This window comes from Neopsephotus bourkii, unplaced genomic scaffold (genome assembly GCF_033783945.1).
Source record: "Neopsephotus bourkii isolate Nb327-2 ecotype Australia unplaced genomic scaffold, CSIRO-AGI_Nbou_v1 NB_787, whole genome shotgun sequence".
NCBI classification, from domain to species: Eukaryota; Metazoa; Chordata; class Aves; order Psittaciformes; family Psittacidae; genus Neopsephotus; species Neopsephotus bourkii.
In genome coordinates, this window is record NW_026901283.1 from 2,883,383 (window position 1) to 2,909,435 (window position 26,053).

Consider the following 26,053-nt stretch of genomic DNA (forward strand, 5'->3'; position numbering starts at 1 on the left):
GGTGGTATTGATCTTATGAAACATAGTTCAGAAAGGAACTGAGTTCTGGAGAGTACTGTATACAGGAGAATAATGTACTTCATTATTAAATGATGCAGTAATACAGTGATTTTTGTCATTATATACATTGCGTTTGTACCTTGCAATAATGTGCATTTTATGAGTGTAGTGCTGAATGTGAACCCTTGAACTACAGTAATGCCCACAGTTGCTAGCGTAGATCCTGATCCAAAATGACATACTGGAAAAGGGAGAAAAAAAAGTAAATGGATGCTCTAATAGCTTTTGAGCTTGATTCACGTCTGCCGCACACCTTCTGTGTGACCTCAAGCAAGTTACTCAAGGACTAGGTTTCCACAAGCATTCTAGTAGTACTTGCAAATGTACCCAAGTCACTTGCCCAAGCTTATACAGGTAAAGCTCATGACTGAATGTCTTCAGCAAATAAGCCAGTTCCTCTTAACATCTGCTGATTCTTTTTCTAATACAAGAATAAGATAAATTCATTAGTATTTTAAGAACATTACCCCTGATCTAGAGGAGCCATAATAAATTTGGTAATTTTTATCTGGCTCTTTAACATCTTTGTGTCTATCTGTGCAGGAGTTGTAACACTCTTCTTCCTCACAGGGGTGGGTTGGGAAGACTGATTCAAGAGCTTGAGGTGCTGAGCTACTGCTGTTAGTGGGTGCATGTAAATAGCTTAGGATGAGAAATGTTGAAGTGAGTCCATTATTAAATTTATACAGAGTAAAAATGTAATCAAATTAGCCTTTGCACTTTCTCCCATGCTCCACTTTCTGCATTAGAAAGTATCCATAAATCTGTGCAAAGCCATTCTGTTTGTTCCATTTATTGCTCTCTTCTGCTGTGATGCAAAGAAACACCTCAATGTTTGCTAAGTAGTGGGTGGTCTGCAGGTACTGCCAACTATATCTGCTGCTGCTATTGGTGCTCACAAATGTGGCTGTGACTGATCTGGATGCCTTGGCTGATCAGTCTAATCCAGATTGGCATGTAAAGAGATATACACTGAGCTCCTGGGCCAGGCACCATTCCTTTGCTTGCAGATGGGCAGTGAGGTTTTATCATCTGGGATCTGGCTCCATGGGATCACTATGGGGCAGTGAGAGAAAGAGAGGAGTAGTGACACAGCATTTGCAAATGGGAGAGTGTGCTGCCAGGTCAGGGGCCTTTGGAAGAACTGTTATCAGGGCCAAGGGCTGCTGATGAAGTCCTACAAAATGAAATGCCAAGCTGAAATGTCATGCTTTCTCTAAGCCTTTTCTGACTGAAACAAATATTCACGTGTTTTTCTCATGGATTTTTATGGCTTTGGATCTAATTTCAGGCTGTAAATGAAGTGAGCAGATTTTCCTAAATGCACAGCTGCCAGTAGCTCCTGTGTTTTGTGGGGGTGGCAAAAGACAAATCAGTGCTGAGACCATACAAGAGGCTGGGTTGTGAACAAGCACAGGCAATTATTTTTTTATCACTTGCTCGTTTTATTCATGTAAATACCGGTTTGTTTGTTAAAATGTTCCTCCACTATGAAAAGTGAAGATTTCAGCAGTGACCGAGGGGCACAATCTCTGGTATACCTCGTCTGGCCAAGGGGTGGCCCACCTGCAATTACTGTTTAACTTCCCTGTCCCCGCTGGCTTTTGGTACAGATTTTGCTGTTGTCCTCTGGGGCTCTGATTATTACTTTCTGCAGTCCTACACAGGCTGCTGTTGTGTTTACTGAACACAGCCATTTTGTGTTAAAGTTGTAGTTGCATTCATGGTACATATCCAAATGTATCTACTATACAAAGCTGCTTAGCTCATCGCATGTTACTTCTGCTTTTAATATGCATTTAGTTTTTGAATAGGAGGTAACTCTTCAGTTTCAAAGGGGTTTGTGGGAAAAAAAAAAACCCACAAATTAATAAATTTAAAGAGGGTATTCCTTAAAGGTGCCATCTTCTCCACCTCTTTTGAAAGTACTTTTCAAAGGAGAATGGAAATGCTTATATGCCTAACTAATTAAACACTTTTTTTGTATTACAGTGGGGCTTCTATTCCATTAATGCAATGAAGACATAGCTTTAGTGGGACTGTTTACCCTTAAATTTAAAGGATGAAATTGAATCTTTTCTCAGAAGGTGGCCCTATTGAATATGGAGATGCAATAAGTATTATGACTTTACACTTCAGTAAAGGATAATGATACAGGGAATGGATTTGGTTGGCAGTTTTTGGTTCCTGAAATAATCTGAAGGATAGACTCATTTATTGTTCAAGTGTATCCTGTTGATGATAGGATAAACAGCATGCTAACAAAATGAATTGGCAATGCAGAATTAGAAGCCAGTCAGAACACAGAAATTAGATGAAGGAACTATATACATGGGAGAGAAAATACATAATTTTGGGAAAATGAGCTTTTGCATATGTAAGTGAAATAACCTGAAATGCACTAACTCAAAAGATGTCTGGCTTAATAAATAACCAAAATAATAATAAAATATATATATAAAATATGTGGAATAGCTGACAGCAAATTAGATACGAAGTGGCAAGTTACACTAGGCGCAGATGTCATTTCAGCTTCAGACACTATATGCAAAAGCATTTTAGAGATAGTTGTTTATTACAGCTTTAGTATGATTACACTTCTGGGCAAACATTTATGAGGAAGATGTTGGGAAAACCTGGGGGAGTTTGGATAATAACAGTATTACTAATGCTCTATAGGAATGACTCATGAGAAAAAGATATAAAGAACAAAATTCAGACCTTATCTGAGTCACGATTAAGAGGTAATCCTGTTTGCATAGGTGAAAATGCATGAATGTAAGTGGCAGAAACATATTAATGGCATGCAGGAAGAAAAAATTGAAATTAACATAAAATATTGGCTGGATATAGGTACAAATGGCATGAGTCCGAGATGGTTTCGATTTCTGAATAGTTTGTGACCCACACCTTGTGATTTTTACAGTGAATTTACTCAAAGTGATAAAAGAGGTACTCTTTGGTGGGAGATAGGAAGAGATCCCAGCAGAGATCATCCAACTTCTCTTTGATTACCCATCAAGGCTATCAGGAATGCTGCAGCACTTTGCTAGAATTTCTGTCCTCTCTTTAAGAGCCCACTGAGCGCACTGATAAGGCAAAAGGCAGGAGAAAATTGCTTGTTGCAGATTCCTCCTGGTTTTGCTCTTATTAGTAGAGTTGTAGAAGACTGAGCTCCCACCAAGTAGGATCCAGCAGACAGTGCATGAAGTTACAATAGTCTGCATTTGGGGATAAGAGAATAACCCTTATAAGAATAAGGCTGTATTTAGTTTATCAGTACTCAATAATGTCCTGGGAGATGAGGTAGGGACACTTTTCCTGTGCCACAGCCAGGATGGAGAACAAATCAAATGTCTTGAAATAAGAGCTGGTTTCCTGCAAGGAAAAAAAGGCAGCTAGGATGAAACCTAGAGGACTGTGGCTATTTTTAAATAGCTATGAACCATATGAAGATCACCTCAGTGTTTCCTAGAAAATTAAAATGTCAGTAACATATTATCTGAAATGCCTCTAAATTATAAGCCTGGCAGTCTAAACAGCAGTTAATGACTGCCAAATACCATCTGAAAATCAGGAGCAAACAACAGTTTGACATGAGATTCTGATAAGAGACTTGTCTAGCTACAGCAGTCTTGCCCCTTGGCCAGTGGAGAGACCTATCCAGCTTGGCATTTTGCTTCTTTGCCATCTGATCCTTTTTACTATGCTAGCAAGGCACTGTTTCCGATGATGTTTTCTTGCATTGCCCTGATTTCTGGGTGGTAAAACTTAGCACTGCTTCTACAGATGGTAAATCCTTAGAAATGAGTATACCACATGGTGCTGCTCCCGTCCTGAATCTGATGCAGGGCTGGGGTCAGCTCACAAAAAAAACAGTTCTCAGTTGTGATTTATCCCACCTGAGAATCTGGCCATGCAGCCTTATGCAGGGGATTCTGATGGCAAACCTTAGTGTGTTTTGAACTACAGACCAGTAAGAGATATGAATAGTGAAGGTCTGATGCACTGCTGTAAACAGATTCATGCCATGCTTCTCATTTGGCTGGTAATTACTGATGTACCTCATGTTGTAAAGCAAAGCCCCTTCCTCGTCCTCCTGGTGGCAGTAAAAATGTTGAATAGCTTAAGGCAGAAAATTCTCTTGCAAAATGAGTAAACGCTTTTGAAAATAATATACATGTACAGCTCAGGACTACGTTAACATTTTGGCAGCAGCTGAGGTTTGTATGTGATGCAAGGACACAGAGAAACACATTGTCCAGCAACTCATGAATAAAAAATGAGCCATGGCAGCGTAGAGAGCTGTGTTGTCGTCGGTTCCTGTAAGATTTGTCCTCTTCAAACTGGCTTTGGGGGTATTGTAATTTTAATTTCAGCTTCTTTGGAGCCCTGGTCCTCAGCCTTGCCCCCTTGAAAGAGAGCTTTTGCTGGTGCTCAGCCTTTGGTTACTGCTTTGATAAGATAAATAAACTGGCTAAAATTTTGGCAGTGGGGTGAAATGGAGGAGGCAGCAGTGAGTGAGCAGGGTTTTGGTCAACCTTGATTTGCTGCTTGTGCACCTGCAGTACTGGATTTTTGTCTTCATTGGCTTCTCTGGAAGTAGTCTTCTCAGGGGAGGAACTGATGTGGGTGAATAAACCTCCAGGAATTAATTCCTCATGCTTTGGGGTTGTTGGCTTTTTGTTTTTAAATGAAGTGAGTGACAAGTAGGGCTCTGAGGGATGAAAAACCTCAGTGAAAACTTCTGGGAAACTAATTGTCTGTGCTGGGCTTAAAGCTGTGCTCTGATGGTGACCTGAGGTTAAAACACACCTGAAAATCATCTGTCTATTGGCTCCATTATGGAGTTTCTGTCACTTTTCCTTTCCTGGCCGCCGACGAGCCTTCCTCTCAGGCTTCCCCACTCTGTGAAATCGCGGCTTCCCCATCGCAGTGGGCTGACAGGGGATGGCGGCTAAGCTTTTTGGACCGTAACCGGTGGCGGTTGCGAGGAGCATCGGGGCTCCCCGATTCCCTTCGGGACGCTCAGAGCGGGTCTGGGCTGAGATGCCGCATTCCAGGTGTGGTTCCCGCTGCGCCCCAGAGCTCCCTGAAGCGCGGCGGGCGCCGTTCCCCGTTCGGGGACGGCGAAGAAGACAACGACGACGGCGGAGGCTGCGGGTCCGCCCCGTCGGGGGCGTCTCCTAGGCGGCGCGGGGCCTCCTCCCCCATCCCCGCCCCCCGGTTCCCCAGTCGCGTCGGGCGCTGGACGGGAGCGGAGCGTAGCGGAGCTGTGCTGTCAGCTCGCCCCGTCCCGAGCGGGCAGCGCCGGGGGGGAGCCGCCGCCTCATGTGCTGAGGGAAGGCGGGATGGGGCTGCGGGGAGCCGGCGGCTGGGCCGGCACCGCCGGAGCGCCGGCTCCCGGTTGGACGTGCCTCCTGCCGCTGCTGCTGTGCGCCGTGCTCCGGAGTCTGCTGGCCAGCCCCGGCAGCGAGGGTGAGCGGGGACGGGGCGGCCGGACCGTCGGGGCAGAGACCAAAGAGGAGGGGGGCTGTCCGGCGGTGGGCTGGTTCGGGCTCAGTTTACTGAGCATCCATGAGGAGGTGAAGGGGGCTCTGTTCGCGGGCAGGCGGATTCCGCGCCGGGAGAAGGGGGCGATACTGGTCGATGGGGTTGGGGGTCCCGGGAAAGGGTGGCGGCTGCCTGTGGGAGCGGCAGCGCTGCCACAGTGTATGCACAGATTCCTTGGCATGGGCGGATTTTGCAGTGGTTTGGGTTTGGGTTTGGGTTTTTTTGGGAGAGGGAGGGTGGAAAGGGGCGCAGCAGTACTGTATAGGTGCCGCTGCATGAGGACGTTTGCACGGGTGGGTTGGTATGGCCGGGCGTCCTAGTGGTTTGCGCAGGGGGAGTTGCACAGGTACATTCGTGCGGGTGGTTTTGCAGGGTTTCGCACGGGTCGGGGTGCACGGCTGTAACCGCAGGGCTTCGCACAGGGGAGCTCGCACGGGCAGGGGGGTTTGCGGCGCTGCGCGCAGGCGGAGCGGGAGCGGGGCTCGGTGGGACCGGGCCGTTGGCGGCTGCCGCTGGGGAGCCCTGTAAGCGCCGTCCGCAGTGCGCTTACTTCGTGCCTTGAAATACATGTATAAAAAGGAGGGGAGGCAGCGGAGGTGCCGGTATTTAACCCGCAGCGCAGCGGAGCGCGGCCGCTAGGGATGGTTTTTTTGGTACGTTTGATCTCTGTGAAGCCAATAGCCAAGACCATGCCCAAGCTGCTTGCCTGGCAGGGTACTTCCAGACTTTAAAACCGGACTATGCTTTTTCCCCTTTCTACGTGGTGTGGGCACTGCTTGGGGCTTTTTTGTTATTATTTTTGGATCCGTGGGCAAGCTGTGGTGTAAAAGCAATGGATGGAGAAGTTCAGTATCTGAAGGGGATGCCGGCGGCTCGTAGCAGGCTGGCTTGGTGATGCACCGTAATTATTGCTGAAACTCCTTTAGAGGGAGGAGGTGTGCAGGGTCTGGTATAGGAAGACCGTACCAGAATTTCAAGTATGTGGCCTGAGGTAATCAGCTAGCTGTAATTTGTTTTGGAGAGAGAGAATAATGTGAATCACAGTTTTATTTAAAAAAAAAGTGCAGAGGAAGGGGAAAATACAGTTCCTCTGTGTGTGAAGTTGTCCAACGCTCAGGAAGTGCATTGGTTCAAGGGATGGTGGATGTGGCTTTGCCTTGGTTAGATAATGGTGGGCCCAATCCTTCTGCCTCTATGTGATTTTGGAGGTTTTCACCCGTGGGAGGTGGTGTAGATGCTTCTGAAGGGTTTTCCCCTGTTACGTGTTTCCTGGAAGGGATTATGTCCTGTGTACTCTGGATACCTGCTGAGAGACCAGCAGATGCTCCAAGCCCTGTCTCAGTCATCTTTGCCAGTTCTTGGAAAATCTGGATAGTGCTAAGAGTCAATGGGACTGTTGACTGAGCATAGAGGTGTCTCTCCCCATGACCAGGCAACATTAGAATAGGATTTACTCGATAGGAGACAGTACTGGAAAGCATTAATGAAGCTGCCTAGCAAGCGGGTTTAATGGCATCTTTATGGGGAGGTTGCAGGAGAATATTACAATAATGATGAGCAGCATGAGCACTTGCTTTGTGGTCTCTCTCCCCCTACTTTTCTTGCTGTTACTCTCTATTTCTTTAGTAAATGCAAAACTAAAAGACTTTCGATAGGAGGGGTCTGACTCTGGACCTGAACTTATTCAATAACCACTGTCCTTCGCTGTTAGCAGATTTATCTGTAAACAAGCATTATTTGACAAGTGCTTCTCACAGCATGTCTCATTTGCCAATTACTACTGAACCGCTCAGCTCTGGGAACAGCTCACCCTGCAGTACATGAAGTCTAATGCATGAGAAACCTCAGTTGCTGGTCTGCCTGCCTAGCTGTATGCCACTGACACTTGTCATGAATTTGGGCTTGAAAAACTCAGTTTGGCTGCTTCTGGGCTCTGGAGAGAGATCCTCCCCTGGGGTTAGTTGTCATATTCAGCTGGTTAGGAACTTTACTTTTGCTTGGGTGGAGGTAGCCGTCTTAGACCTGTTAATAGTATCTTCAAAAGTTAGTTGTATTTTTTTTTTTTTTGGTTTTGTGTTTTATTATCCCTCATCTTACTCACCATGGTTAAACAACTAGCCAATACCCTGTGCTGTGTAGGTGTGCAACGTATATGTAGGTGCATAAAGAATAACAAGTTCTCATAATTACTTTTTTATTTAACCCTGTATTACATTACTTTATTTTTTTCAAAGTCTCACCACAATACACAGTGACTTTGTAGCGTAAGATATATGCAGGTAACAATTCACAGTGCATGGTTTTCTGTTTTACCCTCTAGTGGAGGGACACTTAGGGGAAAGGACTTTAAAAATCTGGGTTAGGATTTCTGGGAGGAGGGAAAAGAAGGTAAATTCAGTGCTAAAAATCCCAGTGCTTGGGCTCTTTAGTGTGGAAATAGCTTTTTTTTGCGAGGGCAGCTGAATTGCAAAAGCTCCTGCCATTTTTTTCTGGGGAATTATCAAGTGCCCAGCATGTATCATAAGCCTGGTCACCTTCATAGGTAACTTCAGTTATAGATAGAAGGATAGACATTAGGAAAATGGATTTATATTTTTTCAGGTTTTCCTCTAACAGAGAAATAAAACAAATTTTTATTTTAATAATATATCTCAGTTTATATGTTAACGGCAAAACATATTTCATGCATTTTCAATTATGGTTTAGCCTTTGTTTTCAACTCTGTATCAGAGTTCATTGATTAAAACCAGAAATTTCTGTCTTCGCTTTGACTACTTCTACAAATGCAGAAATTAGTCACAGAGAAAATGTTCCAAAGAGTATACCATAAGTATTACACTATTTCCAAGTGCCCTTATTTCGGAAGTGCATCATTGCTGTAAAATGAATTCCCTATGATAACAGGGTGTGAGAGGCAAGCCCTGCAGTATGCGACTGGGCTTCCTGTACCTCCTTTGGTTTGAAAGTGTGTGTGTTTTAAGTCTTCCTATTGTAGGTACTAGAGTTTGGGAAGTGGCTTGTATAAATTATTCACATGAAACATAGAATGAAGACACACAGCACACCCCCCCTCCCAGGTTCATTATTTGTTATGCATCACCTGTGGCTTTGGATTTGTTTGCAGGTCTCATTTGGATGGCACCCAGATGACCTGAAAAAGTGTCATGCAGGCTAATTATTAAAAGAGTGGAGCAAGTTATATCTGATTGCTTCTAACAAAGTAACTCCACAGCACATTTGCGTAATTGTCATGAAATGCATAGTATATTTCATTTTAGGGCTTTTCAGTAGAAGTAAGTGCTGATGGGACAGTGCTATAACAATTAAGTATATTGTTAAGAAAATAAAAGAAATGCAGTTTGAAATAATGACATTGACCTAAATAGGCACGAAAGACAAAATGAGTCTTTGTAATGTGTTGTATTTGTTTTAAGATTAGAAGGATATTCTTTAGTTACAGACTTCTGCATTTATTCCTCTTCCTCGTAATTCTTCCAATCTTTTTTGAAGCTTCCTTTATCCTAATGTATCATTTTTATTTTGAATGAATGAATAAATGAGTGCAATTAAAGGGGTGGGTCTGGTGCAGGCAAAAATAAAGGAAGGTTTTAATTTGCAGATTAATCATGCTGGAGCCTGGAATGAGCCTACCTGTTCTCAGTGTGTTACTTGGTGTTGTTTCATACTGGCATATAATTTTGGTGTTGTGGCACACTGGATAAGTGTATATTTAGGTATAACATCACAATGTTTATCTTTAATCAGTGAATGAAGTCTTTTTGAGGGATTTATTTTTTGTATATTTAATAGAAGCAGGTGTGAAAATGATTCTAATTTTCATATCAATGTATTTCAATTAGACTAATGCTTCAGGTAAAAATACACACGAGCTGAACGTTTTGCTCATTACTTTGCTTCTGGTATCTTGTCTTTGTATATCATGTATTCACACAGCAATTGCATTTTGTGTAATTATGTAGGAGCTAAGTACTGCTAGCATGCCTATCCATGTGTATGCAGAACAGGTAAGTTTGGACACATTTCAGTCTGCTCACAATGCTTTGTAAGGGTGCTTTGTGGAGTTATCTGTTCTTCATTTTGTAAATTGGAATGGTTCCTGGTGTGCTTTCTGTGATAGCAGAGCACAGCCTCAGTGCTGTGTGTTTATTTTATTCACAGGAGTAATCCCATTAACTTTTAAATTTACTGCAGTGGATTTACGGGTATGAGAAGGACAGCTCATGTCTAATGGTCTTTTTGGGATCAGTCTGATGTGTGATGTATGGCTTTTCAAGAGGTTTAGAATAACTCAATCATGGCTTTAAAATGGAAACTACTATCCTTTTAACAGTAAAACATTTGAAATGCAGCACTTTTAAATATATATGACTAAAAGCATTAGTGCCTGATGACACATGTTTAGAAAAAGGGAAATAAACAATAGCAGTGATTGACTCCAAGATAGTACCTGTTTCCTTTTGAAGCTTATTTTAAAAATTGTAATAAATAGTGGGAAACAGGCAAATTGTCTTAAACAGGACCACTGACAGTGCTTATAGTATCATGAATGTTGACACCATAATTTGATGTATAAAGAAGCTATTTGCACATCAATCTACAGATGGGTAAAGTAGCAGGTACTATGGGAAAAAAGAAAGTTAGTGGGCTTGTCTGGCAGCTTCTTCCCTCTCCTCTGTTAACTCTCCCACCATTACCTCACTTTTTAGCTCCAGTATACAATCTATCTCCATGTTTGCTGTTCTCTTTCTGTTAAATAAGTGAACAAAATCTCACCTATAAAGAAGTGTTTATTCTTTGCATTAAAATACAGTGTTTTGCAGCAGGCTCTGGGGGATTGCAGGCGGGATCAGGATTTAATAAAATCTGTCAGAAATTGCAAAGCTGGAAGAGTTTATTATGTGTGCCTTGTTCTCTGATCTTGCAGGTTTTATGCTTTACTGTTTTGAGGGTTTCTGTGCTGCTTCTGCAGGAATTCTTGTTCCCAGCACGTGCTGAGATAGCACAGAGCCCTTTACCTTGTGTTGAGATTGCTCAGCTCAGCTGACTTTAGGGTCTTGAGTAGAAGTAGGTCTGTTAGATGTCCCCAGTCTTTTTTACTTTTACTCAGTTCCTGTAAGTGTGCAGGAATGTATATTCTTGACTAGAGATGAGCTTTAAACTTTGCTCAGGGGTGTTAGGGACGCGAGACCCTACCCCAGAGTAAAAAGAAAACAAACTCTTGGTTGATTTTTTTCTCACTTCCTCCTTAGGAAGTAAATTGAAATCTGTATGTGGCGTAAGGGCAAAATGAGATGTAAAAAAAGCCCCAAATGCACACAAATTAGTCACTTTGTGGAAGCACTGAATTTCTTGGTTATTAAGTACTCACTTCTGTGGAGGAAAGAGTATTCAGTGAGGCTCTTCAGCAGATACTCAGCCTACTATGTGATAAAAGGTAAAAAAAAAATAATCTCATGCTTGTAATAAAACATGTAAACACATAATGAGATATTGGTCATAAGTGCACCTTTCTCAGTGACTGTAACTGCTGGTGAGAGATGGGAGCTCATTTCAACTGGAATGGGCTTGAGCTAAGTATTTTTCTTAGAGAATGTTGAAGAATTACTGTTAATGATTGCACTGGAGAGAACAATATTTTTATAACTTACTCTTTACTAAACTCATTTTCTTTGATCTTTGTAAAATTGCAGTGTATTTTAAAAGCTAGTAGAGAATCTTTTTTCTTTTTTTCCTTTGAAAATATATTGTGTTCATAAGATGTCCCTCATTTTTTGGCACAGGTGGAATGGAGAGATAGATTGTCCTCTGTGTTGCATATCGCTCTGCAACTGGCTGGACACTGAGGTGATAGGTGTTGCTGAGGTGAAAGGGTTTGTTGCTGCAGTTGCTTTCATAGCCTTCTGTATTAGCAAACTTAAGAACTGGCCTTCAGTAGCTTAGGTGTCTCAAGGGATTTGTTACCCTTTTAGTTGTCTGTTTGACCTATTATATCTCTTACAGTCTCAGTTTTGGTATTTGCTGTGGCTTTAGCCAATGCAGTATCTGAGCCTGTCTGAAGGTTTAATGCGCTTATCCTCTTGGAGGTAGAAAGCAATTATCCCTGTCTTATGCAAGGAAGCTAGTAGAGGGGACAGTTGGGATGAGATGGGAACATTGTGATTCACAGCACTGGTGGGTGTCAGGAGTGATGGGTGGTTGCTTGTAGAGGTGCAGGGGCATGTTGACTCCTGTGGACAAGTGTGGTGGGACCTGCAGGCTGCCCTGAGTTGTGTGTATGGGCATGGCCTTCCCGCTTCTGCCTTGCGAAGAGGACTAAAGGTGCTTTGGGTCAGAATAATTGCTATGGGAGCATGCTGTGACTGTCTTCACTGAAAGAGCTGCTTGTGGAGAAACACCCTCTTTTCTCTCCCTCTTTGCTGGTATTTGAATTGTGCAGGAGGTTTGTTAGGAGGACTTTGACCAGGTAGAGCTGTTCTGGTGACCACTAGCCAGAAGGATGAGTTGTCTGCAGGAGAAGGTGATATAGCACGTACTATCACAGCAGATCGGGGAATACCTGTGTGAGCTGGTCTGGCAGCCCTAAGGGAGAAGGTAACTCTTGCCTCTTGTCTTATCCCAACAAGCTCCTGAGCATCAGCAGGGTTTCAGCTGGTATGCTTTTGAACAAACCACGCCCCTGCCACAGCTGGGTGCTTCTAGGTTTAGGTGGCTGTGTAGCAGATAATTGAAGCTGTAGGAGAGAGGGCACGGCCCTTGGGCTTGCAGGTTTTCATGCCAGCTACTTCATTTTGGTGCAGGGGGCAGTACTGAAGTGTCTTGCCAAGTTCTTAACTTCTGGGTTCTGTAACCTGGATCACTTAATGCTAGAAAGAGGTCAGGCCAACCAGTCTGAACTTTCTAATTCTCGGAGGGGATAGAGAAACTCCTGGGAGGAAATTAATTATTCAGTATCAGTGCAATTCATGATGTTTCTGGGTAGACTTGTATAACTTTTGCACTGTAACTACTTGGTGAAATTATCTGCATCCTTGCCTTTGCAAGTTAATTTCTGAAAAAACCCTGGCCATTTTGGTTTATCCATCTTTGCTTTCCTAATATTTACACACTACCTTTTTTAAATGTGTTGGCAATGTGCTGTTCCCCCTAGCAACCTCCATCCTCTTCCCTCAACAGAAATAAGAAGGGATAAACTGTCAACTCCCTGAAAAGCTGATAGATCATCTTAAACATTTTTTTTTTCCCCCTACCAAATGCTATCTAAGCATTATGTCAGTTCCTTTTTTTTATACTTGAGTGAGCTCAGTGGCAGCAGAGTAGTCATTATTGTCAACGGGAAGGCTTTATTGGTGCTGGACAGTGAGGTCTTGCAAGTCCACTGGTAGTGAAAGCTGACAGCCTTGACAGGTCTGGATGTGTCTGTGCCAGATTTCTTTCCTTTAGTTATATGCATAACAGAATTTGTTCACCATGACTTTTAGGATACCTTTTAGGAATGGAGACTGTATTGGTTTTAGCTGGTAATGCTCAGATTTAGGGAAGACAGTGAGATGTCACCTCAGCACTGCCAGCAGGTGCTTTGAGTGAGCTGGGAAGCTATTGGGATTTTTAGGGCTTGACTTTATGTGTGTGTTTAATAAGGTGCTTGCTTGAAGTGGGGTCTTTAAGAAGCTGCTTCCATCAATGGATTGCAGTGGCTGGAGACCCTGGGTCTGTAGGCAACGCTGGTATTTTGTTTCTTCATACAGGCTGGTTGTCAGGTTGCTGGTTGCAGGTGCTGGTTGTATCTTGCCTTCAGTGGAAGCTGCTGCTTCATTCTTACTGGCAGAATGTTACTTGCCCAGATGGTTTCCCCAAAAGATTTGTGCTGTGGCCAGCTCAGAGATCAATTCTAGTGGTACAAGGTTGTTTGCACTGGATCTTATGAGTGGGACTGGAAGTGTTTTACTAGCTTTCTTCGCAGTGAATATATAATTTTGAATTACATGGTGATTTTGGGTGGGAATGGGGGTGTTTGCCATTAAAAAAAAAAAAAAAGGCAAACCATACTGAAGTTTTTAAGTTTTCAGGCATTTTGGTGTCAAGCTAATAATCTCCTGAGCTTCTGCTTTAAGTTATGTATGGTGGGAAGACCAAACAACTGCCTCTTATGCAGGTGCTTGTAAAGAACCGAGTCCGGTTGTCAACGTGGCTTTGTGTCCCACTTCCTCGTGCTACGGCTGGTGCTGTGCCTGTGGCGAAAAAATGCCGCCAACCTGAAGAATTTTGTCGAAGGGCAGTATTGCACCCCTCATAAGCAGTGTGTTCAAACAAATTACAGACGTAATGCAGAAATTACTGGCTAAAATTCTCTAGCTGATGTTATGATTGCAGTTGTCCATCTGGCCTTAAAAACCTATTAATCTCTGATGCACATTCTAGTGTTTTGGCTCTTGCTATAAAAGAGAATCATGAGAAAACTTGGAGCAGAATGAAGCCAACATAATAAAACATAAATCTGCAGTTAATATTAGTTTGCTAGTTCATTAAGTAGTGTATATTTTCTTCCTCCAGTGGGCCATAAATAATAGGTACTGCTACAGCTTGCACTCTGCTGTAGCTTGTTTCCACTGATGGAAATGTTTCAGAGGCTCTTGCCCGTGTGTGTTGTGTTTGGTCCCAACTCAGTGAAGTTAATTAATTCAAAATGTCTGCTCCCTGATGGCTTTGATTTCTTTTAGGAGTTTGGTTTTTTGGTTGTTTTTGTTTTCCTGGATTATTTTTGACTGTCATTCGTTGGAGTGCGTTGGATTTATACTTTTTGAAGAAATACTTGGCACATCAGGGATAAGAGTTGGAAAATGAATGGCAACAATACTGCAATAAAACCAGTGAAGATTTATGAAGCAGGAAAACTCATGATGAAGAGTCCTCTGCAGTCAGTGTGTCTTGGTAGCGCTGTGAACTCCAGGAGCGCACGGGAAAGAATGGGGGAGGTATGCAGTGTCAGGAGGAATCACCTCTGTTAATGATGATGTGTTTGGCAGCTATACCCCTGTGTTAGGCAGAGGAAAGAGGAGGAGAGCAGGGGAATGAAGCTTGGTAGAAAACCTGTGTTGCTATTCAGGAGACCTCCCAATAAGGGTTGGGTACAAAGTGCTGCTGTCACATCTTGTCATGTTCCCTGACACCCATTCAGCAAAGCATTTCACCTAATGTTTAATTGGCAGTGTGTGAGTGTTCCCATGAGAGGTTTCTCACAAGTACTTTAAATGTAGTTGGTCCCATAAGCTATGTCCATGTCTGGGGCTACCTTGAAGTAGCTCCGGCCTTCCCATGGGTGGCTGCATCCTGCAGAGTGGTATGTGAAGGGGGCCAGGGGCTGCAGAAGGAACCTTGAGGAGGATGTAGAAGCACTTGATTCACATGTTGGTTTTTTTTTCACATGGGAGTTCAGATTCAGCTACCTAAAACAATGTTCATATTCCTGTTCAATGTGTAACAAATATATTAAACCAGAGTTTTGCTTCATTTGCTTAAAATGAAATATTAGAAATCATGTGATGTTTTGAAATATTTATGTAGGCTTTAAGGAAGGTTTCTTCTGTTTGTTTTGTGATGGAAACTGTGCTTATAGGCTACTGATTTGCTCAAAGAGGATGTTCTTTTCCTCCTGCTTTAGGTGTGTTTTAGTGAAACAACATTCTTATGGTATTACAGCTTCATGGCATGAACTCCATCAGCTTTTGCTATTCTGATCATTTTGCCAGTTCTGGAGCAATTTTTCAGGATAAATTCTGGTAAAGAGAGCCCTGTGATAGGCTGTAGCCTGCAAATGATGCTACTGAAAAGCAGGACTACTCCAGTGCCTAAGGATTTAGCAGAAATCCTCTCAAAGACCGTGGCAACCCAGGAGAATTCAGTCTTTTGTAGGCCTGCAGAGATTTTTCTGTAATGTGAGCAGTGAAGGTTTTTCTGGAAGATCCTTACATACTGAAATGGCAGGAGGGTGTGTGTTGCTGGTAGGGCCAAAAGTGCTCAGTGGTTTAGACTGTTGGTAGAGCTTTTTATTTATTCCCCCAGATCGTTTCCCCTTTTCTCCTTCTCTCCCTCATTTGAAATTGGAGTGAAGAAGCTGATTATGCTCCAGATTGAATCCAGAAGAGCCATTTTGCTTAAATGGCATGACCAAAACAAAAGTCCATGGACAAATGGCTTGTACTTCAGGCATCGTATCATTATGACAAACATGTCCTGCTTTTGCCTAATACTGCCACATGGCACTGCGTTAGATAGCTGTGTCAGATGGTGTGCTTTGCTGTGTACACAGCAGTATTGGTTTAGGTGAATGGTGGATACCATCAGCCCTGGTATTTCTTGTGCCTCTTGCAGCCATGGTGAAGCTGCTAAATGCTGGCTGTATGAATGTGACAGGGACGTTTGGGTAAAAATCTATATCCAGTCTCCCTGTCGGAGATTCCTGAGTGAAAAGCACACTGTTAATTTACCAGCTAGAGATCAAGCCAAAGTTTTAGATCACTTCTGGTTTTATTGTGACTTGATTGCTCACCTGTAGTAACCAGCCTGTCTGAGAACAAGAGTGTATGCCAGTTCCCTGGGCTATTCTGTATTAAAAAAGAAAAAAGACTATGGTATAACTTTAGACTTAATCATCATTTATCCTACCCTGAAGGCATAGAAATTAATGATGATATAGATCTGCGTGGCTTTGTGTTCCCCTTGACTGAACATTAGAAATAATTAGGGCTTGTGGGATGGATGCACTGATGGTGGAGATGAGCAGAAAACATTTGCTGCTGTGTGTATGTGCCTCTTCCAAGTTTGCTGGCAAAGATACAGGTTACGTGTGTGCTTATGGGCTCTGAGGTTTCTTGCTTGTTTGTTGAGACATAGCTAGCTAGTGCTGAGGAAGAAGAAAGTGGGAATAAGTGAGATTTGTTGTTTTGGAGGCTTTTAAGATTGTGAGCCAAGCAGAGTTGCTAGCGACTTCTGGAGAGATTTCTTCAGTGTAAGCATTCCTGCACTGAGTCCTGTTGGGTACAGCTCCGAGTTATGACTGTGGAGTATCTACAGCACTGGGACTGCCCCAGGAGTCCTAAGCTATACAGAAGCTGGCACTAGACCTCTTGTAGTATGGAAGCCTCAAGTATGTAATTGGAGGCTTTCCTGAATTACCTCCTTCAGTGACCTGAATGTTTGGATCAGTTGGTTATTACCCGTACCCAAATGCGTGCTGATGGTCATCACAAGTTGGATGGGGACAAAGTGGTTTTGATGCTCTGGATAAAACCTCTGGTCTCTTTCTTGCTGTGGCTTAAATGAAAGCCAGTTTCAGGGGTTTTTATTTGGGTGCATAAAAGCTCCATCTCTTCTCAAGCAACCATGCAATAAATTATGGAAGCGTCTTTTTGGGATGGTGGCAGCCCTTCTATAAAGTCTCTGCTAGAATGGTTTCCTCTGTATTGAAGGTACTTATTTTAGCTGCTGTGTTCCCACTGTTTCTTCCCCAACCTGACCAATATACATTATTTATTTATTTTTTTTATGATCCCTATTTCAGCAAGAATGTTGCTTGTGCTAGGCTGGAAAGTGGTGGGAAGAGAGTTTGTGCCGAGCCTGTATGGACTTGTGTAGTGGGACTGTGTGCTGGTGGCTTCTCTGGCAGGACAGGATGGAAAGGCTGCCTGTGTGTCCCGAAAGTGTTGGTAGCACCATCACCCTGTGTGGAGTGCTCTTGCAGCTGGGTTATTAAAGGAGACATGCCTTCGGAGAGGGGATGCCGAGACTCTAGCCTGATTCAAGGCTGAATCAAGGCGGAATTGGGGCTTGGCTATGGTGCAAGTAAAGGACAGATGTGCTGGCAATGACTGGGTAGGGTACTGATGGAGAAGATGCAGATACCTTGTATCTAGATGAAACAGTGAAATTTGTGTTTACATCAGAATTTTGGGCGTTCTCACAGCATAAATGCACATGGTCCTTTCAGGCAATTTAGAATAACTACTGGCTAAATATATTCCTGGCAGATCACTGTAGTGTGGTATTTTAGAAGATACACTGTGAAAGCAGTCCTGGGCAGAAGCATATGGAACAGGCTTAGCCCCCTCCTCCCCCGAATTGTGTGGGCTGTGCTAGGAGCCCCTCCATTGCAGAGTAGCCCGAGCACAGGGGGAGCATAAAGTCACTTGTTGCTTTTTGTCTTTCTGGTATGTGAATTTTGGGTTACTGTGCCACACCTGTCAAAAGGTGTATCCAGTCCTCTCCTTTTTATTTTTATTCTATGCATAATTCTACTACAATAAGGGAGGAATCGAGTCTTTTCTAACTGAAGATTCAGTATTCAGTTCTGCTGGCTGACTCACCGGTAGGAAGATTCTCACTGACTTGCGTTAGAACTGAATGGGTTGTATTATCTTTTCACATGCAGAAAATTATTTTGAAATTGAAGTTAATAACTGCTATTTTGAAATTGTCATTGATAGCAAGATAATATAATATTTAGTTGTATCTTGTTATTTTTATGATCTGATGCCTGAATAAAACATTTTTTCTTCCTTTTTTTTTTAATTAGCATGTTATGAAGAAGTTTGTGGCATCAAACACACCATCTAATTACATTCATTAGTAGCATCTCCAAGACAAGTTTTAATTAAATTGTACAATGTAGATCAATACTTGTTTTGAATGCACTTCAACTTACGACAGGAATATAGTTTTCTGTGCGGTTTAATTACAGTGACTGTAATAGAAAGAATTTGAGTAAACCTGCCAGTTTGGCAGTCACACTCCTGTCTCTTGCTTTTTAAAATAACATGTCCTGTATTATAACTGTATGCTGCTTATGTATGTCCTATGGTGAAGAATATATTAAGATAATTTTTTTTATCCTATTGAAAAGAAGTTGCAGTGTGGTTCAGGAGCACTTGGATACTAGTGCTTGACTTCAACTGGAATGGGAGAAATTAATGTTCATTTTTCCTCAAGACTTTGGGAGGGGAAAGGCTGCCCAGTGATGGCTGACACATCTAGTGGTAGATAATAGGAATGCTTTTATTTTGCCTGGGCTATGAGGTGGAAAGCCACCTAATTGTATGTTTACTTACTGTGAATATAGTTCATTATGGTCTCCAAGTATTTCTTCCACCAAATGTCCTGTAGATTGGTAATGTTGCCAGCTCTTAACTGTTTTCTGTTTTGGCAGGAGAAAGCATTCCAGGCATGAAAACCCTGAGCTACCAAATGTTTTTGCTCAACTTAATGAAAATGTACTTGGCTAGGTAGAACATCTATATACCTTATGGTAGTGTCCTGTAATAATACTTGCATACGTTGTGAGAATGTCTGGATAGAGAACTCTTTAAGATAGATATTTGATGCCAGAGCTGAGAACTGTTTGTTTCTCTGCCTGAGTGTTATATTTTTGTGTATTGGGCTGGTTTTGTGTACAAGGGATTATAGCAGTCAGCCTTCAGTATGGGTACAATAATGAAGACCAAACTGACTCGCAGAACTTTGTTGTGTTTTTTCTTTCCTTTTTTTTTTTTTTTAAACCCAACCTATTGTTTAATAATTCTAAAATTTTATGTTTAGTATTATGTTATTTATATTATTTAATATTATATTTAAGATTTTTAAAGGAACATACATTTTAGTATAGGTATATCTGGGTTTTCTTACTGTTTCTCTGGAAAGAGTGTAATCCTGATATCTGAGGAACCTACATGGCAGCATTGGTAATTTTGTCTGCGGTTCCCTGCAGTGGGGTGACCTGTGCTGGTGTAAGGTAGGCTCTGTACACTTTGTAGCCATTTCTGTTGGTGTATTTCGATGTGCAGTGGCAGCATATCCGCCTGATAAAGGATTAGTAGTGAGGGTTATGATACTCACATCCTTTATTGTTGTGCGTGCAACCTGCTTGTTTCTGTTCTCTAGCAATCTGTAAGTAACCTACATGGTTGCATTTCTAAAAGGAGTGAGCACAGCGCCTCCTCCATCTGTTTCAGGCTTGTTCTTGGGCTAGGTCATCATGGGCTGGGAAGTCTTGAAAGTCCAACTGGGAAAACTTCCAGTGGGATTTTTAAAGAGCAAAGAGAAGATCAGGAATTGAAAACCCAGGGAAATAGCTTTCTTTTCAGGAAGGACATGAATACAAAAAGTGAGGTATCGCACAGACAAATATACAGTGATTAGTGAGCGTGGTAATCCAAAGGCAAGGAAGTGTGCTTCTAAAGTACAAGAAAGTCTTCATAGGTTGAGATTTTCAATAACAGCTGTTAATGCAGAGACGAGCTTTTTACTTCAAGATTTAAACCCCTAAATACAGCAGCTGAAAGTTCAGCACCAGAAACTCCTATAGTTTTTCTTAGCTAAGTGTGTGTAGATTCAGTTACTTCATACTTTTTACTCAGTATTTCAGGTAAAATTAGGGGGGGAGGAAATGTTAAAAGCTTAGGTTTTTTTTTTTTTTTTTTTTGCTGCTTAATATAAATTGCTGGTTGTTTATGTGTTTTAAAACAACTCCAAATTTGTGTGTGTGTGGAAAAAATTATCCCTTGGATACCTTATAGTGAAGTTGTCAAAGACTTGGGGAAAAATGTGGGAGGTAGAATAGATTCCTGGTAACAGTAATACTATGATACCTGCACATAAAATACTTTGAATTAATGATAATCTGGAAACTCTGCATCTGTTCTTTCATGTTTCATTTTGTCTCCAAGGCCTGTTTATGCTACAATGTGTGCTACCTTAGAAGAAATATATGTGTGAACCTGCATAGGTGTTTGTATGTTGTCTTACATATGCACATAAACACACAGTATGCATTACGTATTTATTCCCCACAGAAGACTAGATCCTAGGAATGGGAAGAATCTGGATCTTACAAGAGTTTAGTGCATGTGCAACTTGGTTTCAGTGGCAGATCTCAATGGAATAAAGTAATGCATACATAGAACTGTTTCCAGTGTATGACCTCATTGTTAGAGGAGTTGTAGCGTTGTTATTCTGCTTTACAAAAATCTAACTTCCTTGGTTAATTTTAAGTAGCTTGTTTACTCTAGCCACCTAAACCTTGAAATATTTGTTGAACGTTGTAATCCACTCATCTTGAACATTTTTTCCTCTTATTTTCAGTGAATTTACTGGACTCACGGACGGTAATGGGGGATCTAGGATGGATAGCCTACCCAAAAAATGGGGTAAGTCTCTGTTGTTGGTTGCTATCTCTCTTGCAAATTAGACTAATCGTTTCCATTTGGAAAGTAGACTACTGGGTTTAAAAACTCCCTGGAGTGGTTTGTCAGCAATGGAGGGAGAAAAATAAAACAACAAGCTGTGACTGGAAAAATGGAGCTGTGTGGCTAGGGAATTGATTTATTTATGCAGTGGAGCCAGCCACAAGTTTTAAAAAAAACCCATAAGTCAACCCCTCGCTCCTTCCCTCACCAAGAAAATCCATGAGGTTATTTAAATTTTTTTAAACTATAAATTCCTGCTCTCTTTGAGCCTTGTGGGGCAAATGTGCAACACAATTTCCTGGAAATCTTTTTCTGAAACACAGGCCCTGGGACGTTACTGTTAGATTTAAATAAGCAGGGCAGTTTAGAAACACTTCTCAGGCCCATGATAAAATTCTGAGAGCTGATAAAACTGGAACAGGAGCTGAGTTTTAAACACCTTGAAGAGCCTCTGTCACTTACCATTACCTATACTGAGAGCTGAAAGAACCTGGTTTCCTAATTTCATACCTGAAATAGTGTTGGAGTTTAGTTGCATTAATACCCTCCATTGTGTTTGCCTGGCCTGACTTACATCATGTGAGCAGTCATTGCTGTGACTCTGGCTTGTCTAGGGCATCCTTAATGCTGTACTGTAACAGAACTTTGGTACAGTCTTGAAATGTTGACTTATTCACAGTGCTGAGTGTTCCTGTCAGTTCCTGGGAGCCAGGAGCACCATCTGAGGTGAGAAATCATTCCAACACAGAAATGCTGCATGACTGAGCCCTCTAACAGAGCAGCTCTCAGGAATGTGTTATTCCAGAGCTTTAGTCACCAGCTGAAATGGGCTGCAAAACTGTTCTGGGCTCCAGTTGGATTGTCATAAAAATGGTGGCAGTGTTTATATGAAATGCAGCCAACCCTGCATATATATATGTATATTACAGAGTGAATGACACAGTGGCTTTCCATGTGTTCTGTGTGAATGAAAGATGGTAGAAATGGCAACTTCACTCAGACAAGCTGCATGGCAGTGATGTAAAAGCTACATGGGGAGCTGACTTTATCCTCAGCTTAGTTCAAGATCTAATCCTGTTGTGGTCAAAGTCTGTAACAATATTTTTTTTTTAATCTATTAATTTAAAGCTGAGAACTAAACTTGCCCCCCTTGCATGTGTGAGCATCAGAATAACAAAGCAGTGCTAGGTGTGCTAGCATCATGTGTTAGTGCCATGGCACGCTACGAAGATCCTGATGTCCACTTCTTAATAGAAGATTTTTCCTTTTTGAGCACCTCTTGGTATTTTTCCTATGGTATAAAGCACAGTTGCTGTATATTCCAATGTCCTGACAGGAATATCAGTATTAAAATAACTCGTCCTGATGAGTACAGAAGACTGCTGAGTCTGTATAGGTAGATGAGTAAATGTAAAGCTAAATATCCCATGCAAACGCCTCAGTTGTATCTTTTAATAATTTAGAGAGACCTTTCTACATTTACAAGCTCAGTTTCCAAACAGCACTTGGAAGTGCACTCATGAATGCCAAATGAATGGTTACTCACTCAATAGGGAGATTTATTTTTTTTTCCTTCCTTAAATTAAGTTCCACAAATAAAAAGTGAATCAGGCAGTTGGGTTTGAATTTCCAGAGATCTCCTCTTAATCTTCTTTGTTTTCATGGGGTATCATAAAATTTTAGGAGGTCAGTCCAGTTGTCTGGGTTTTTTTGCCTAATATGGTTGCAGTATTTTGCAAGTACTTTCCAGAGTTACTTCCCTAACTGCCTTACCTGCTCTGCACTCAGCTGTGCTGCACTCATGCGCTGTTTACTTAGTTTTTTAAAAAGATCTACCTTGTAGGAAGATTTAAAGTCATTCACTTCAGGATCTGAATTTGTAAAAGGATGACATCAGAGATACGAAGCTATTTCTTGAGGTATTATCATGCAAATTTGTTATTTCAAGATGTCCTCTTAGGGAAAATCTTGGAAGGCCTGTGTATCTGTCTGCATCAAGGAAAGGAGCAGAAATGTCATAATGTGTCACACTTTGCAACACTATAGTGTGTAGATACAGACCATGTGCTGAAATAAGCTTTTTGATGCGTGGTATTTTATTACTGTTATTAACAGTATTCTGTAGAGTCTAGTCATGCATGATAGCAGTTCAATGGTGATACAGTTCCAGCTGAAGATACATTAACTTTTGAAGTATGCTTTGACTCTTCTAGTGTTGCTGCTTCTCCACTTGATTTTTATTATGAATCTTAAGGAAACAGTGTTTTTCCTAGGACTGCATCTGCTGCAAGTAGGAGATTGCACCAGGAGCACATCTGCTGTTAAAGAAAGCAAGTATTTAGTCTTCATAGTTGTATGTGAGTGCCTGGGAGAAGTTATCTGTATATTACAAAGGTTCAAGCTGGTAGGTTTTCAAATCAGATTTCCACGTTTATAAAAAAAACCGAACAAAACCACCCTCAACCGAACACAAATCCCACCAAAACAATGGGGGTAAGATACCCAGTCAAGCCAAAATAGTGCTTTTGGCACATCTTGTGTAGGTGTTGTAGTCTAAATTTTTATTATAGCGGTGTGTCATGGTAATTTTTGTGTGTTAAAGCTTTAAGACATTCCATGCTCCAGGGAGGTCCAGCCGCCTTTATTTAGCCTGTTGCTCACCCCATTTTTGGTGAACATAGTGGGAAAGTGTTATCTAATTTGGGAAATGAAAGCAGCAGTGTTTGGGAAGAAGACTGATCCTTGCAGGCAGATGAGTTTTAGAGGTAGATCTGTTTCATGTCTGTAATTCCAGATAAAGCACTGCAGCTGCTTTAGTCCCCACAAGATCAGACCTATATCTACTGATAAACAGTATACAGCAACTCATCTTGTGAATAATAGGTTTTAGGAGAAGGGACACTATCAGTTTAGCCGAGGGCTGTCTCGGCTAGGTGCTTATTTGGTGTAGGTTTTGGTGTTGTGCATGATCCCTGTAACCTGGGTGTCCTTCATTTCCCCCATGCACATCGAAGGTAAGAAAAATCCCCCTCTTCCCTTTATATGGAGCATTGAGTGACCAGTGGAAATGAAATTATGTGCCTGAAATAAGCTGTAGCCAAGCAGGGGTTGAAACAATGTCTAGGAGACATTGTGTGAAGAACCAGCTTTTGTGCAGCAGAAGGTGCTTTCTTCTTTCTGCTTCTTTGCTCTGAAAGATTAATGTGGTAGTGTGGCTTCCTGGCTGCCCCAAGAGGCCTTCTCTGGCTGTGTGGGTTCATCAGCTTGCAGCAGTTGAGCAGTCAGCTCTTAAACCTGCAGTTATAGCTATTAGAGTGTGAGCAAAGTCTTTCTGAGGTCTGCATGGCCATGGAGCTCAGAAAAAGGCCTCTCCCTGCCAACAGTTTGTGGTCAGCTGCCACTTTTTCAGCTCAAGTTGGGAATCGATCCTGTTATTATCTGCCAAAGGGACAATCCAGACTTTGTGTTGCACTCATGGAAGTTTATTTTAACCTGGAGGAGGTTATTAGAATTACCAGAGGCTATATCAGAAAAGTCTGGTCCCTCTTGAGTAGTAGGAAGCCTTCCAAATACATCAACAAAGCCAGTCAGGCTTTTTTATTAAAGCTATGCATTAAAATACAGAGGTCTGCAAAGTCTTTTACCTCTGGACTGATTCCTGGGGTGTTGCTTAGGATTATCTGAATTGGACACATCAGAGGCTTACATGTGTGTTATATATGGCTGTGACACTGACTAGCTCTGACCTACAGAAACTGCCTGCACTTGCCTGTGCTAAGCATGTATTTTTATCATATGGAAGTACACATAAGCCTAAATACAGGGTGTTTGCAGGCTGTATCGCCTCATCTCCTCCCTTGTTTTTGCAGGAGACTCAGTGATGCATTTTGGCTCCCTGAAAAACGATAGCTGGGGAGAATCTCCTATCAGCCTGTGCTGTTCAGTTGTATTTGGTCTGGCCATGTAAAAACATAACCACTTTTAACAATATCCAGATAATTGCAAAACTGATTAAAATAAATGTTTTCTTTTGCCTGACTTGATTTATTCAGTGATTATGTCTGATTTTTGTTCCAGCGGCTGTAATAGCACTGATTTACTTGTTTCAGACCCTCCTTCCTTTCAGGGTGTATTCTAAAACTTCTTTACAGCTTAGAGGAACTCTTTCTGTCCCAGTTAGAAAACTGCACACCTGCTTTGCTTTTGTGTAATGGGGTCCTCTCCCATCTCCTCCACTTCCCATTGATTTTCCTGCTCTTCCTGTAGCACAGAACAGGAAAGCCTCTACAGTACCTGGGGAATTGGCCATGTTCTGTGTCTCATGGCAGAGCTCCATGCGCTGGGAATTTCTTTTTAGGCTCAGACAGGAAAATAGGCATGTACTAAGAAACCTGGTCCTGTGGAGATGTTACAATCCTTTATTCATTACAGAAAATGAGGCTAGATGACTTCTTGTGTGTGAGTAGCGAGAGGGAAGATAATTGCCCCTGCTTTTGGTGGTTAATAAGGACAAATACCAAAAGTCAGAGGATAAATTCAGCCAGATTGATTCTTCAAGTTGATTCTCATTTATGAAGGACATCTGTGGGTTTGGTATTTTTTTTGTCCCCTCCCCAAGCAGCATTTCTGGCTCATTCTTTTGAGCACAGGTACATGAGGGTGCCTCTGAAGTTAAAAATAACAGTGGTTTAGATTACTCAGCATGGTTTGTGAATAGATTCATGTTGCTCTATGTCAATCTTAGTTCAGATAGAGATTTTTATACAAGAATCCTGGATTGGAGGCAGTGTTTGCCCTCGGGGACAGGAATAAAATAAAGGGGGAGGGATGTGGTGTAGTGAAAGGAGAAGGAGGATTCCTGGCACCATTGAGCTGTGTCATGTAGCTATGATTATAATTGGCATTTTTGGGGCAGTACTTCTGGCAGCCTGTAATTGTTTGGTTTTTTGGGGTTTTTTCTCTTGCAAAAGCTGCTTCTTGACTGTGACCAGTGCAGAAGAGGAACTGGGGGTATGTTGTGGTTTCAGCCCAGCTGGCATCTAAGCCCCACACAGCCCCTTGCTCACTCCCACCTGGTGAGATGGGGGAGAGAATCAGAAGGGTAAAAGCGAGGAAACCTGTGGGTGGAGATAACAGATTAATGGGTAACACAAAACCCAAAAGTGAAAGCAAAGCAAAACAAGGAA

At 42.0% G+C, this 26,053-nt stretch overlaps 1 protein-coding gene across 9 annotated transcripts in view; it reads left to right on the forward strand.

Annotated features, from left to right (window-relative positions):
- The first annotated feature begins 5,211 nt into the window (after window positions 1-5,211).
- EPHA5 (EPH receptor A5) overlaps window positions 5,212-26,053 on the forward strand; it is a 197,366-nt gene continuing 176,524 nt past the window's right edge. For 6 of the 9 annotated variants that reach the window (XM_061355260.1, XM_061355264.1, XM_061355261.1 and 3 more), the window contains exons 1-2: window positions 5,277-5,538; window positions 20,764-20,828. In XM_061355260.1, the coding sequence (XP_061211244.1) occupies window positions 5,412-5,538; window positions 20,764-20,828 (192 nt within the window). In that variant the 5' untranslated portion in view covers window positions 5,277-5,411. Of the gene's footprint in view, window positions 5,539-20,763; window positions 20,829-26,053 lie in introns of all 9 variants that reach the window. The other 3 variants (XM_061355266.1, XM_061355269.1, XM_061355267.1) reach the window with 1 other exon arrangement.